The following is a 15417-nucleotide window of genomic DNA, read 5'->3' on the forward strand; positions in this document are numbered from 1 at the left end:
AATAATTCGTTCTGTATTGACTGGTTTAATATTTCAAAATCGATAATTAGGCTATGTTGTCTTTTATTATTACAATTAGGCCTATCTGCATTTATGTTAACCTACAGACTTTCAAACATTATGTAATTATGTGTCACAATGTTTTATGGGCTATATGTTGTAGTCAGATAGATATGATGGTGCTGCAACACGCATCGCCGCAAATGACTAATGCAAGCCAACGCAAATGGCCGTAAATGAAACTTAAAATAAGTCTAAGATAGTCAAAAACACCATCATCTTCAATAAAAATGAATGAGATGAATGAGATCATTATCTTACCAGTGCGTCGCGCTCTCTTATGTGGTATTTGAATCTGAAATAAGCTGCTGAATAAAATGCATCTTAATCTTTTGCTTCCGTTGCTGTAAACTCCGTTAAATGAGCATATACCCCGGGAATTGAAGATCGGATTTATATTCATTTGCGTAGGTGTAAGGTAGGCTATAAGACAACCTGCATGTGCTTTTTTTATTTTATTTGTTTAGCTCCGTTTGCGAGAGCCGCGAGCAGAATCAGCCTGCCTCAGCTCGTCAAAAATGCCTTTTAGGCTACTGGTGGTAATAGTTGGCGAAATTAACTAACATTGTGATGCTTGAAGTGTTTTATGGATTTTATTATAGGCAAGACAAGTCAAGAGTTGATTTGAGAGACTAAATTAATTAAATATGCGGTTAACTCACTGTCGGCCGCTGGCCGCTTTTGGTCGTCACTTAAAAAAATTAAAACTTTAATTTAACAAACAAAAAAATGCTCTAAACATTTTTCTTAATTAACTTACTAAAGAAACGAAACGAAAAATAACTACTTTGACATTAAAAACAAAACAGAACTATTTTAATGGCTGCAACAATGTAAAAAAAAAAAAAAAAAAAAAAAAAACGGGCTCCAGTCGGACTCGGGCCGAGAATTTTGATAAGCTGTCGGACACGGGCCGGGCTAGGGCCTCAGCGTCTCGGGCCCGGGCCGGGCTAGGGCCTAGATTTGAGGCCCGTGCAGGGCTCTAAATCTCACACTCTTAAACAACACCATCAGGGTTAAAAGCAAACACATCCCTCTCCTACAGAGCCATTTATTCTCAACACTACAAGATAACATCCTCTGGACCTAAAAAACAGGGTATCAATGGCAGATCATTGGATCAAATATTTAAACTCCCAGGAACTAAAGACCCAGGGCAAAAGATGATCGACAGAATGGTAATTAACCTCTCAAAAACCCTAAAATTGTCCACCGCCCAATTTAACGTGTTGAACAGGGGCCTGTCCTTTATCCCATCCCACCAAATCAAATCCCAGAATAGATACACCTTGTCAGCAGACTTGGAGGAGTTCCACACGAGGATAGAGAGCTATTTTTTTCGACACGGGAACAGACACAGAACAAGGTCTTCCCTTTAGGGCTAAATCCACTTGGAAACCCCCACCACAACAGTTAACCAACCAAATCTGGGATTTTTTTTAAAGTAACTACCAAAATCTACAAGATGTAACCTCTAAACCCAAAACCCCCGCCCCAAACCAATCACCAACGGAAATCACGGCACTGGACTCTTTAAAGAACGAACAAGATATTATAATCAAACCGGCAGACAAGGGCAACGCGATTATCATTATGGAAAGAACACAGTACATCAAAGAAGGCCTTCGACAATTGGGAAACCGAGATTTTTACACCAAAATACCCAATCCAATATATCCACAATCGATCCCCATAATAGAACAGATAATCGAATCACTTCTAAAACAGGGCTACATAAAACAAAAACAAGCAGAATACCTCAAAGGACAATCGAATCCAAGAGCGAGGAGCTTCTACCTGTTACCAAAATTACATAAACCCCGGAAGAATTGGCCCACCCCTCTCATGCCCCCCGGACGCCCAATTGTTTCAGACTGTGACAGTGAGAGCTAGAGAATATTGGAGTATATTGACTTTTTTCTAAAACCGCTCACAACCCAACATGACAGTTATATCAAAGATTCTTATGACTTCATCGAGAAAATCAATCAACTCAAACCCCCACCACAAGCCTTAATGTTCTCAATGGATGTGGACAGTTTATATACAAATATAGAGACCCCCTTAGGACTTCAGGCTATTAGAAACTGCTTCAATAGAAACCCAGATGCCTCCAGACCGGATGACACAATCCTACAGATTCTAAAACTTAGCCTCGAGAACAATGAGTTTGAATTCGCGGGAAAATACTATTTGCAAATTAAATGCACAGCGATGGGGAAGAAATTTGCTCCATCATATGCAAACATTTATATGGCGCAGGGGGAGGAAACTGTCTTCACCAAATGCCCCCTCAAGCCCCACCATTATTTTAGATACCTCGATGATATCTGGGGGATCTGGGAACATGGAATGGACGAATTCAAGGCTTTCCTACAAATCCTAAACAACCACCACAATTCCATCAAGATGAAAACGACCACCAACCCTAACACAGTCGATTTTTTTGGACATTTCCATTTACAAAGCTCCTGACTTCACTTCTACGAGCAGACTGGACACAAAGGTATTCTTTAAGGAAACAGATACACACGCCCTCTTGCACTATAAAAGGTTCCCAACTTTTACGATTCTCGAGAATCTGCTCAAGAGGGGAGGACTTCCAAGAAGCCAAATCAATCCTCTCCAGGGCACTAAGATCAAGGGGCTACCCCAGAACCAAATTAAGACAGATTTACAGAACACACACACAAGACCCTGGAAAAACAAAAAAAAACCTCTCCGCCGAGGGACCAGATCCAGATCCCAGCCATTATCACCTTTTTGCCAGGTGCAATAAAGCTTCGAAGACTAATCAAAAGTAACTATATAAAAACCCTAGCCCCAATACAGGACATCAAAATTCTAGCGGCGTACAAAATAAATCCCAACCTCAGAGACTTTCTAGTCCAAAGTCGTGTCCCGAGGGACAAGAAACCCGTGAGCCATAGCACAAAACCTTAAATCAAACAACGCGGCCAAAACAAAGCGTACTATCTCCCCAGAATCCCCCTGAACAGTAGAAACTGTGTTTGTCATCACCTGCGTCAAATGCAAGAAACAATACGTAGGACAAACAAAGAATTCAATTAGGTCGAGACTGCACCAACACCGGTATAACATCCGCTCCAACGTGGAAAGAAGAAGTAATTGTACACTGATCGCACATTTTCGCAAACATGGGGTACATAATTCTACATCCGGGGCTTTGACCATAACCCCAATTAAACGGAGGCCCAGAGGAGAAAAGTGGAATGGCAGTGGATCAACAAACTAGATACAAGAAAACCTAAAGGACTCAACGATAGATGGGAAGATGCACAACATTTGTAAATACTTATATGATTGATTGTATGTATCATGTATTAATACCTTTTTGTTAAAATGCACACTTAACCTTGTATTTTCTAATATATAAACAAAAATTAAAGAAAATACAAAATAATCTCTTGTTATTATTGGGGACACATGATGACTAAGGATAAGTGAAGAGCTGCAGCTCAACTGTGTTTCCTAGCCTGAACACCCCAATATCAATAATAACAAGAACACCACAAAAATCAACATAAGACGGCAGTGGGGGCGGCAGTGGCTCAGTGGTTCATGTAGGTTGTCTACAAACCAGAAGGTTGGTGGTTCAATCCCCGGTTCCACCTGACCGAGTGTCGAAGTGTCCATGAGCAAGACACCTAACCCCAGCTGCTCCCGACGAGCATGGATTGCGCCTTACATGGCTGACATCGCCGTCGGTGTATGAATGGGTGAATGTGAGGCAAAAATGTAAAGCGCTTTGGATAAAAGCGCTATATAAATGCAGTCCATTTACCATTTAAGACATTTCAAACCGCTACAAAACCCATCAAAGACCACATAAGACAGATCAAGAACCGAATCACAGAAAACTAGTCAAACCACCTAATCTCAACTTAAACCATCAGAAAACACACCCAAAGTAATACGAAATAAATTGAGGGTATGTACAACTTAAAAAAAAACACCTCGGACCACTTAAAATCTCATTAAAATCACCACAAAACCAGCAGAATCCACGTAAAACCACCATAGGACTCACCAAAATCGACAAAACAATAATAAAAAAAAGGAAAATATTATATCAAAAACACCCAAAATAACCGGTAAGAACCACCTTAACTCATTGGCAGGTGGATGAAACGTTATATTTCCCGCTTCATCTCCCGCCTCGATGCCCACCCCCAGAGAATGAGCATCGGACCCTCCAACCCGGGGGAAAATGCCACAAAGCGGATTTCCACACGGGGAGGAAGATCCTCGGAACTGTCAGAGGAGGATTGGGAAAGTGCCGCAGCAGTCCCAAAACCCTTTGACGAGCCCCGCTGTGAACCCCATGATCTGCGACGCCGAGCCGCCTCAGCGACCGTGGGTCCAGAACCATGGGGCTCACGAGGCTTGGCGGCCTCATCGAACACGGCCAGCCGAGAGCAGAGCAGCCTGAGTGTCAGCCGCTGACAATGCTCACAGGCGGCTCCCTCGAGCTCCCTAACGGTAATAATAATAATAATAATACATTTTATTTATAATGCACTTTATATTAAACAAAATCTCAAAGTGCTACAGAATAAAAAATAAAAAAAAACAATCAACAACAATAAATAAATAAAACTGAAAAATAAAATAAAATAAAATAAAGAAGTAGCAAGTCAATTAAAAGCTCTGCTAAAAAGGTGGGTTTTAAGACCACGCTTAAAAGTATCTATAGTCTGTGGAGTCCGCAGGTGGTCAGGGAGAGCGTTCCACAGACTGGGGGCTGCAGAGCAGAAGGCCCGATCCCCCATAGTACGGGGATTGGTTGTGGGAGTTTTGAGGTGATACAGCGAAACAGAGCGGAGGTTACGAGTGGCTGTTTGTGTGGTGAGGAGTTCCTTGAGATAGGAGGGAGCATCACCATGGATGCACTGGTGGGTAAGGAGAGAGATCTTGTACTCGATCCTGAATGACACAGGAAGCCAGTGGAGTGATTTTAGAATGGGGGTGATATGGTCGTATTTGCGCACCCTCATGAGGATCCTAGCAGCGCTGTTCTGAATACACTGCAGCCTCTGGAGATTTTTGCTAGGGATGCCAATAAGGAGCACATTGCAGTTGTCCAGCCTGGAGGAGATAAAGGCATGGACAAGCTTCTCCGCATCAGCCAGTGATAGTATGGGACGAAGTTTGGCAACGTTTCTGAGGTGGAAGAAGGAGGTCTTACACAGGTGTTTGATGTGCGCTTCAAAAGTAAGCTGTGATTCCATTCTGACCCCCAGATTGGTGACTGAAGTGGAAAGTGGAATGACCTGATCAGAGAAAGCAATGCTGGTGATAACGGACTTCTGGACCTGAAGTGGAGTGCCGACTAGGATAGCTTCAGTCTTGGAGCCGTTTAGCTGCAGAAAGTTTTGCTTCATCCACGCCTTTATCTCATCCAGGCAAGTGATCAAAGTGGATGGTGTGAGGTCAGCAGAGGGAGATGAACTTGTCCTAAAGTAAAGTTGAGTGTCATCAGCATAGCAGTGAAAAGAAATCCCATGCCGGTTGATGAGACGGCCAAGGGGGAGCATGTAGAGTATGAACAGGGTGGGTCCGAGCACAGAGCCTTGAGGGACACCGCAGGTGACATTGTGTGACAGGGATGTAGCTTCTCCTAACGCAACATATTCAGTTCTCCCAGTGAGATAAGAAGAAAACCAGTTGTGGACCGAGTCAGAGAGACCAATGGTGGAATGTAAACGGTGAAGGAGGATGTTATGGTCAACTGTATCGAAAGCTGCAGTTAAGTCCAGGAGGATGAGAAGGGATGGGGAACCAGCATCTGCCGCCATCAAAAGATCGTTTGTGACCCTGACCAAAGCTGTTTCTGTGCTGTGTCCTGAGCGGAAACCAGACTGAAATTTCTCATAAAGATGGTTATGCTCCAAATGGACCTGAAGCTGTGCAGCAACAACTTTTTCCAGCACCTTAGAGAGGTATGGGAGGTTGGAGATGGGCCTGTAGTTGTCATTAACATCTGGGTCTAAAGTAGGTTTTTTCAGAAGTGGTCTGATGATAGCAGTTTTAAGAGATGAAGGAACATGGCCAGCCTGGAGGGAATTATTAAAAATCTTGGTAATAAATGGACTTAAGACACTGAGGTTAGATTTTACCAAGGCTGTAGGAAAAGGATCCAGTGCACAGGTGGATGGTTTCATTTTTCTGATGATGTCCTCAACCTCAAGCTGTGTGATGATGGAGAAGCAGCAGAGATGTTGGAAGGTCCCTGGCTGTGGATCAACAGATGGGACAGGCAGAGCGGAGGGGCTAGATAGAAGCAAGTGGATGTTGTCTACTTTGTTCCTAAAAAAGGTCATGAACTTATTGCACCTCTCTTCTGTGGCTTCTGAAAAAGAGTGAGTTTGCGGTTTGAGGATGTGATTTATAGTGGAGAAAAGCTTCTTGGAGTTTCCAGGGTTATTGTTGATGATGCTACATGCAACGGTGACAACAAAGGGTCACTTGAGAGATGGGTTGAGTATCCAGCCACCTTGTACCTTCGGGCTTGCACACAGGGAAGGTGACCTGGGGCAAACATGCCTTAAATGGGAGCCCAATTTTTTATGGACTTTCTAGTGCCACACACGCAACAGCACATCTTGCCTCAACACACTGACCTGACCTTATTTAACCCGTCGTTCGTACTAGATCTTTTAGATAGATTCTTATAAAATTACTAAATTTAAACTATCCCAAATAATAGGATTTAAAAAAAATTTTTTTTGCCTTAACACACCGACCTTTGACCTTATGCGATCTGTCGTTCATATCAGATCCTTTAAATGTTAATTTCTAAAATATCTAATTTTAAACTACTTCCAATTACGGTTTGTACAAAAGGATTAGACTGGGTTACAAATAATTTTGCCTCAATACCACTAACACAACGACCTTTGACCTTACACGACCTGTCGTCCGTATTGGATCGTTTAAATTGATTTTTCTTAAAACACTAAAATATAAAATAAAAAACTACCTCAAATTAGAGGATTTTGCAAAATGGATTAGACTCGGTTACAAAAATAAAATCGAAAATGTTATCGCGAGTAAATATTTTAATCGATTGACAGCCCTAATTATATATATATATATATATATATATATATATATATATAGCTTAAGTACCTAGGTTAGGTATTTCCCTTCCTGGGTGATTTAGAGATTTATAATTTGATCATAACCAGTCATTCCCTGTTGAGCTAATTTAATTTGTTATTATTTGTAGTCCAGACGCAACAACGTCATGTAATATATGGAGATATGTGTTTGTTCTGTTAGGGCATCTACAGCACAGACTCGGGTCTGTCGTCTGAGTTTTGCTGAATGAAGGACTCACTGCAGACTCGAGATCAGTGAGGCTGATGCTTTCAGTGAGCGCACAAGATCAGTTTACCTGATAATCATTCCTGCTGTCATAACTTCATATACAACAGAACTGAACAGAAAAGATAAAGCAGACTTTACACTTATGCATTTGGCAGACGCTTTTATCCAAAGCGACTTACATTGCATACTTTATGAGAAGAAATATCTTATGTGCATGACAACACACACACGCACACACACATACACACACACAAAATACTGGGTGTAATAAAAAAGAGGGTAGACTTGAAAACAAGTTATATTATTCACATTATATTTACATACACATATTATTCAATATATTTTCAAATATACCACTATATCATTTTTGTATTGATCATATAAGCACATGTATCATATACGAACATTTATCATATGAGCACATTAATCATATACGCACATTTATCATAAGAGCACATTTATCATATTAGCACATTTATCATATGAGCACATTTATCATATGAGCACATTTATCATATACGCACATTTATCATAAGAGCACATTTATCATAAGAGCACATTTATCATATTAGCACATTTATCATATGAGCACATTTATCATATGAGCACATTTATCATATGAGCACATTTATCATATAAGCACAATAAAACCCAGAACTGTAAGGCAGAGGTGCCAGAGCAAGTTTTACATATTTATAGGACATTATCATTATTGATCATCTGCTGAAAGTAGTCACTACCACGATTATAAACCTGTTAATGATCATATCTAAAAAATTTAAATAAAGATTAAACATTAGTGTAATAAGCATTATTTTGTATTCTTAAGTTTTGGCAGGAAATGTTATTATTTTAAATATTTTATTTTCTGTAATGAAAAATATAATGTTTGCCATAGTACTTGATTATAGTATAGGCCTACGCTTAAAAAAAAAAAAAGAAAACATTTTCTGTGCATCCTGGCCACAAATTTAGAGAACATTCAGCCTTTGTGGTCGGTTTTGGAGGAGACTTTCGGTAATGGACCGTCATCAGTGAGCGACATTCACTCATTCTTATATTCGGTGTAAGTGTATTGCTTTTGCATATATTAGTATTATTGCATTATAAGCATAAATTGAATTTAAAAAGTACTAAACGTTATAAAGAGATCAGTAAATCAGACGAGTCCATGATGATTAACAGCCCAAAACACCTGATCTTCCTCTTGGCCTTTTTCTGGCCCTAATAAGGAGCACTATCGAATCCAACTGGCTTTAGTTTAAACAGATAATCAATAGTTTGTTTAACTCTATTAACGCAGCAGCTCTTCTGCAAATTGGGAAAGTGTCAATTTTATAACCACTGCTGTTTTGTTCATCTGGTTATGTAAAAACAAAACAAAAAAAACATTGATTTGGATTTGTCATTTTGCCATTATCTCTTTTGTTTTCCTAATCTCTTCCATGATGTCCTCTAGCTGATTCATTACTTTCCCCATTTCAGCTATGAATTTTCCAGCCTTTGTCTCCATCTCATGCTCATCTATTTTATTTTCAATAACTGACAGAGAGTCAAGCAAAAGCCTGACACCAGAAAAAAACCCTCTTATTGTCCCAATCAGACGCTTCACTCCAGACATCTGCGCATTCATCGCTGTCGCTTCTTCTCCTTGTATGTTGCGACTTTCACTGATGGAGGTAAAATATTTACTTACATCCCTGGCGTCTCGCTCTAGCTCATCAAGATCTTTCAATAGTTTCTCAATACGCTGATTAATGTCTTTCTGAGACAAAAGGTTGAGTTTATTCTGAGAGTCCTTTAGTTCAGTTTTAACTCTTTTAACTCTTAACTCTGTCATGCGCTTTTTCTTAGCGCTCTTGTTTCCTGGTAACTCTGTCATCTTGCGCTTTTTAGCGTGCTTGTGTTCTTCATACATTATTCCACCTCCTACAGCTGCCGCTACTCCTACTCCTGCTCCAGCTACTGCCACAGCAAGAGAAGACCCAAAAGTAACTGAAGCTAAAGCTAATCCTGCTACTCCAGCTAATCCTGCAACAGCACCTCCAGTGATCGCCACCTCTCCATCTCCTTTAGTAGCTCTTCTGAAATCTTCTTCAAATGTTTTGATGATATGATGCAGTTTCTCTATGCAGCGCTGCAGTTGAGGATAATCTTTCTCGTAGAGTTCAGTAAATTCCTCTCTGAGATGACTAACATCAGCTCTACAGAAAAGAAATATTAGGAGTTCATTATATTGCTAATATTATTTTGTAATTAATGGTAACCATATTTGCTGATTTGGTAAATACTTAAATTCAAGAGGTATTTTATTAACGTTTTTCCATAATATAATCACATGCAAGTTTGCATAAGAATATCCTCTTACAGCATTTTGTCAACTTCTTCCAGCCGGCGTTTGGTTGCTGAAATTAAATAACATGCAGTTATACTATAGATCTTCAGCAGATTATCACATTATATAACAACAAAATATTGATTTGACATAGTGGGGCTTTTTCACATAACAATATTTGTTTTCACATTTCATTTTAAAAGTTATTTAAAAAAAAAACTCTTACAATGTTTATGTTGTTCTTTAATAATAGAAAACGAATAATTCAGGGAACTGCCCATTCTGAGCAGTAAATTATTGAATTACTGACTTGAACTGTTTGAACTGTTTCAAGCGAATCAAGGAAGTAAATCAATCTCATAATTGTAGACACTGTTACTGCTTTTGTTTCAGTTTTGACTAACAGTATTTTACTGATACTTCAATATTCTTGTGTGATTTTTCTAATCATTTCCATTTTTGTAGTCAAATCGTTATTAGTCGGAGTAGCTACAGAAACTACAGGCTAAGAAACTACAGGATATATATATATATATATATATATATATATATATATATATATATATATATATATATATATATATATATATATATATATTAGGCATGTGCCGATATCAATTTTTCATGTTGCGATTAATTGATGAAGTTTTATCACGATATACATTCTGCAGTTCATCAGCGCCCTCTGCTGTCACTGAGTGGCACTTCAGCAGCGCGTCTCCTTCACCGGTTCAGTCATGTGCAAACGCATGTTGGGCTTGTTTATATCTGAGCGCGTGTCCCTTTGACACAGAATACAGCGGTGTTGGGCAAAGTATTTTTGAATGCATTATAAAAAAAATTATAAATTGTTAATAAATTATTATTTACAATATTTGAAAGTGCCCACGATAACAATATTGTGCATATTCATTATCGTGATAAATCGCATTATCGAAAAATCGGCACATGTCTAATATATATAGATCAAGTTTTGTTTTCACAGAGAAAATGTTTGTTTATATATATATATATATATATATATATATATATATATATATATATATATAGTCGTGGTCAAAATTGTTGGTACCCCTGGTAACTATGATCAAATATGGCTGAAAAAAAAATTCTGCATCGTTTATCCTTTTTCTCCAAACTCAGGCATTATAGAAGAAGACTCAGAGCTGTTATCTTAGGAAAAGGAGGTTGCAAAAAGTATTTAATAAAAGGGTAACAACATTTGTGGCCAACGTGTTTTGGAGAAAAACATTTATTTCATAATGTGATTAACCTCCCATTTTCAATTATTTTACTTTAATGAAAGGAGAGGTTTGAGTGATTTTTTTAAATAAAAGATCAAAAGGATAAACAATGCAGATTTATTTTTTTCAGCCATATTTGATCATATTTACCAGGGGTACCAACAATTTTGACCACGACTGTATATATAAATAAACATTTTCTCTGCAAAAACAAAACTTGATTTTGAATAAAACCGTACTTTAGTTCACCTAAGCAAACAAGAAAGATAATTTTGATCAGATATTTGATGAAATTTGATATTTTAGATCTTATTAGATATTTGTATTTCAGAAAAGTTTGAGGCTGCAGGAATTGAACAGCTTTAACTTCTGTTTGAATTCACAAACCCTTTAGTTTGGTCGGTTCTATCACAGAGATTAAAAGAGCCGTCTGAGCAAAACATGGCTAAAAAAAGAAAATATTGATATGTATTTACACTTTGTAAAAGTAGCATTTCTTTTCAATACGTGTTAATAGTAATTAGATGCGATTTATACTTTATTTTGACAGATACATATTATTTGCAGCTCAGTATTGTATATTAACATGATGCAATAATAACATTATAATAAATCTTTATATTTATTACAATGATTAAATGGACGCCACCTTAATGGGACAATAAAGGCCCTCTCTACACCGCCCTCTAACCCTACCCAATAAATACTCTTATTATTGATAAACATTTTATTGGGCACTTTATTTTCATTTTTTCCATTTTATTTGTTTAATATTTATTGAAAGTAAATGCCTTTCTGATGTGATGGGAATGGGGAAGGGGAAGAGCGAGCTCTGCAAAAGGCGGATTCAAACTCGGGTTAATCGAGTCAAAACCAGATTCCTTGAGCCTTACACTTAACTGACCAAACCACTGAAGATGTTGAAGTATGTGCGTCTTTTTTAATGTCGTTTGGCCCAACCAGGCATTGTTAGGTGGAGCTAATGCAAATAGCACTTGCCAACAAGGCACTTGCTGTGAAAAGACAGTCCGCTTAAAAAATCAATAATGTAATTATTTACTGACTCACCTTTCATTACAGGAGGATTGTTCATGCTGTCACTACTGAAGCCAGAATCAGGGCTAGGAGGGCTATTCATTTTTGCTGCCTCTTAATAAGTTACCCACTCAGTGATGTGCTGTCCCTTTAAACCCTACAGAGAAAGAGTTACAATTGTGAAGGACTTTAAATTATATGCAAATCTTTGGGAACAAACTAAAACAAAAACTCAACAAAAATATGTAATGCTTTATGTAATATGTAATGCTGGATTTTATGTAATATATATATATATATTACACACACATTTATATATTGTGTGTGTGTGTGTGTGTGTGTGTGTGTGTGTGTGTAATGCACCTCTGTTTATTATATTAGACACATTTAAGTGTTTAAAATGATGTTATGACTACTTTGTGTGTTCGCTCAGCAGCCGCTGTGACAATTGTTCACACTGCTAAATATGTGTGTGTGTGTGTGTGTGTGTGTGTGTGTGTGTGTGTGTGTGTGTGTGTGTGTGTGTGTATGTGTGTGCGACATGTGCTGTCCTGTTTCAACCTCCTCTTTCATACAAGTGCCATTTAGATTCACTCAAGATAGTGATGAAGACCTGTGGAGGATCATAGAGACCATTACCACCAATGGCTTCTACGATTCAGTTCACAATGCTTCTGGAAACACAGCCCTGGGCGGTGGCTCTGTAGTTCCCAATATTCTTTGCAAAGGTCAATGCAAGTAAATTCAGGGATTACGTGTTATTTTATGTTTTTCAGGGAAAGATGTTAGCAGTTTGTTAATGTTTAATGTACAATTATGTCGGACATTATGTTATTAATTACCATTGTGCTGAAGATTAGCACTGTCTATTGTGATTTTCACTTGGACACATCATAATAATATGTATAATAACCCAAAATCACAATTTCTCATTGAAGCGAAAATCAGCAAGGCGCAGTCAGTGTAACTCAATTATATTAAAACAGCATTCCCTTGTTTTATGTTATGTAAAACTGATTGAAGCAAGTTACAACAATGAAATTAGAATTTACATTTATGCATTTGGCAGACGCTTTTATCCAAAGCGACTTACATTGCATTCAAGGTACACATTTTACATTATTATCAATTCTGGCTTTCCCTGGGAATCAAACCCATGACCTTGGCGTTGCTAGCACCATGCTCTACTCATTGAGCTACAGGAATTACATTTGTAGGTGGATCAGGTAGAAATAATAAAGCTACAACTATACATGTTTATTTTTTACAGTTGAAACATTTGTGTCATTTGTTGATGGGAATATGAGTTTAAATGAGCAGATAAAACAAGGTGACTGCATACGGAGGATTGAGCGAACAGTCCTTACCTTAGCCCTTTAGAGCCGTCGACAGAGATTGAAGAGAATAATCCAGAAAAGCAGAGATACTTTCAGTCTGATAACCAGCTTCAATGAGCCCAACGGGGCTCCCTGTGAATCTACATGTGAGTGTTAGAAAATAGCGTTAGAAGAAGCTCAACAAATATAAAATCATAATCGCCCTTGGTGAGTTCACTCGCATAAAGGATAGTTTCATATTTGATGAACACAACCTTTGAACTCATAAGTAGGGTGTGGGTGGATTTTTGAGAATTATCTTAGACTAGAGTAATTCACGATTGTAAAATCTCCCTGGTTCTGATAAGAGTAAAACTTTGATCCAGTTGTCCAGTACTGCTCAAATTAATGTTTAATTTTTGGTGGCATTGATGAAAGTTGGACAATATATCTCACTGTCCCGCAATGCACAAAACTATTCATCGAAAGTCAAACATGCACAGCAGATCTTATGTTAAAAGGTAAAGCGTTTGTATGCTAATGTTTGTGCACACTGAAGACTTCATTAGCCATGAGGACAAATCTGGTCAATTATTTTCAGAGTTCATCTTTTTCAGGTTCAAAGGTCATTTTGAAATAAATGACACCTCCTTCACAACAACTTTGAGTCCTGTGACTTTCACACAGAGTCCAAAGTTAACACGTACTGAGAGTCAAATGATAATACATTTAAACAGCATTATGAGAATGATAGTCAGTGAAGTCAGCATTATGACCCTGATATTACTAATAACGTCATAAAAATCATATTCAATTTGAAACAGTTATTACCATAATCTTTGAAAATGCTTTAATATCAAATACAGATGATGGGAACTGACCGAAGTGTTACAGTCTCACACAACAGCATGCCGGTTTCGTTCTGTGTGAAAACATGGCGGAGAAGTGAGAGGTTTTCCAGCCTTTATGACCCAGTGCGGAGGGAAATAATGATGGCCTTTTCTGTTTATCCTCCCTTCATCTGTAATGCCTAGTTTAAGCAGGTTATCTGGGAAACAGCTCTATTACTGCTGCTCCATCAGCGCCATCTTCTGTCAGAGACTGGATTTACAGAGTCATTCAGACTGGCTGCAGTTATTATTCAGACTAATGTGAAAATGACATCAATTTTAACCAGTAGATGAAAAATCAGCTAATGTGAATTATCCAAATCTCAACACTTTGGATAATAATGTGGCCTATCTATAATTGTTTATTAAATGCCTGCAATATATCATTTTGACTAATTATTTTTCATAGAAATGATTTGAAGGATGAAATGTGAAATGTCTTTTTGTAAAACTTTTTGTTTGTTTGATGTAGTATGTGTTAGTAGAGAACAGGTGAATCATAACTTTAGCATGAGATTGTCTTTTCGGGTATAATATTGTCAGCATAACATTGTATGCCAGGGTATGATTTACAATTTTAAATCAAACTTGTATTAATTTGTATAAATATAATTGTTAAAGTGACCCTTTTATGGATTTTTGAAATGACTTTTCATGGGGGTGGGGGAATGGGGGCAGCGTCAACTATGCTGAATGTTGGTATTGGAGTAGAAGAGATAAAGATGTTATACAATACCTGGAAACAATAAAGCTTGGTTTTGCACAATCAAATGTGTCTTTTTTTGTTCAGTTACAGCACTGGCTAACACAGACAGCGATAGCAGCCTCACATTCTGGAAAACAAATACACACAATTAGAGCATTTGTAAGCAGTCAACAAAATAAGCTGCTCACATGAATTGAAAAATACATAGAAATAAAACTGGAAAAATCACATTCAGTACAGTTACTACACAATTCAACATTGGCAATATGTGAATAAACACTTATTAACTGCACAATTAAAATGAAACAATTCAAACTTACTGCTCATCGTCACTTTACAGCAGGCCCGGATTGGCTAATCGGGAGCACCTGGAAAATTCCCAGCGGGCCGGTCTGTTTTTGAGGGCCGCTGTTGTCATGGCACTTGGTTGAACTCTGGATGCTGTCCCCAGGCTGCCTGCACTCACAGCAGCCCCACT

The 15417-nt window shown here is 38.1% G+C and overlaps 2 protein-coding genes across 2 annotated transcripts in view; both read right to left on the reverse strand.

Annotated features, from left to right (window-relative positions):
• The window catches only part of LOC137080903 (uncharacterized), a 470496-nt gene extending 455430 nt beyond the window's left edge, over positions 1-15066 (reverse strand). Inside the window, exons 1-2 of the mRNA XM_067447607.1 lie at positions 14970-15066; positions 13395-13496 (exon numbers count right to left, since the gene is read on the reverse strand). The gene's annotated coding sequence lies outside the window, so the exon portion shown is untranslated. The remainder of the gene's footprint in view (positions 1-13394; positions 13497-14969) is intronic.
• On the reverse strand, positions 8007-9815 carry LOC137088270 (apolipoprotein L3-like). Its single transcript, XM_067452107.1, has 2 exons — positions 9782-9815; positions 8007-9617 (listed from the first exon to the last, which is right to left on the reverse strand). The coding sequence occupies exons 1-2, from the start codon at positions 9784-9786 to the stop codon at positions 8819-8821; spliced, it is 804 nt and encodes a 267-aa protein (XP_067308208.1). The 5' UTR covers positions 9787-9815; the 3' UTR covers positions 8007-8818.
• Positions 15067-15417: the final 351 nt, after the last annotated feature.

Source organism: Pseudorasbora parva, chromosome 1 (assembly GCF_024679245.1).
Source record: "Pseudorasbora parva isolate DD20220531a chromosome 1, ASM2467924v1, whole genome shotgun sequence".
Taxonomy (NCBI): domain Eukaryota; kingdom Metazoa; phylum Chordata; class Actinopteri; order Cypriniformes; family Gobionidae; genus Pseudorasbora; species Pseudorasbora parva.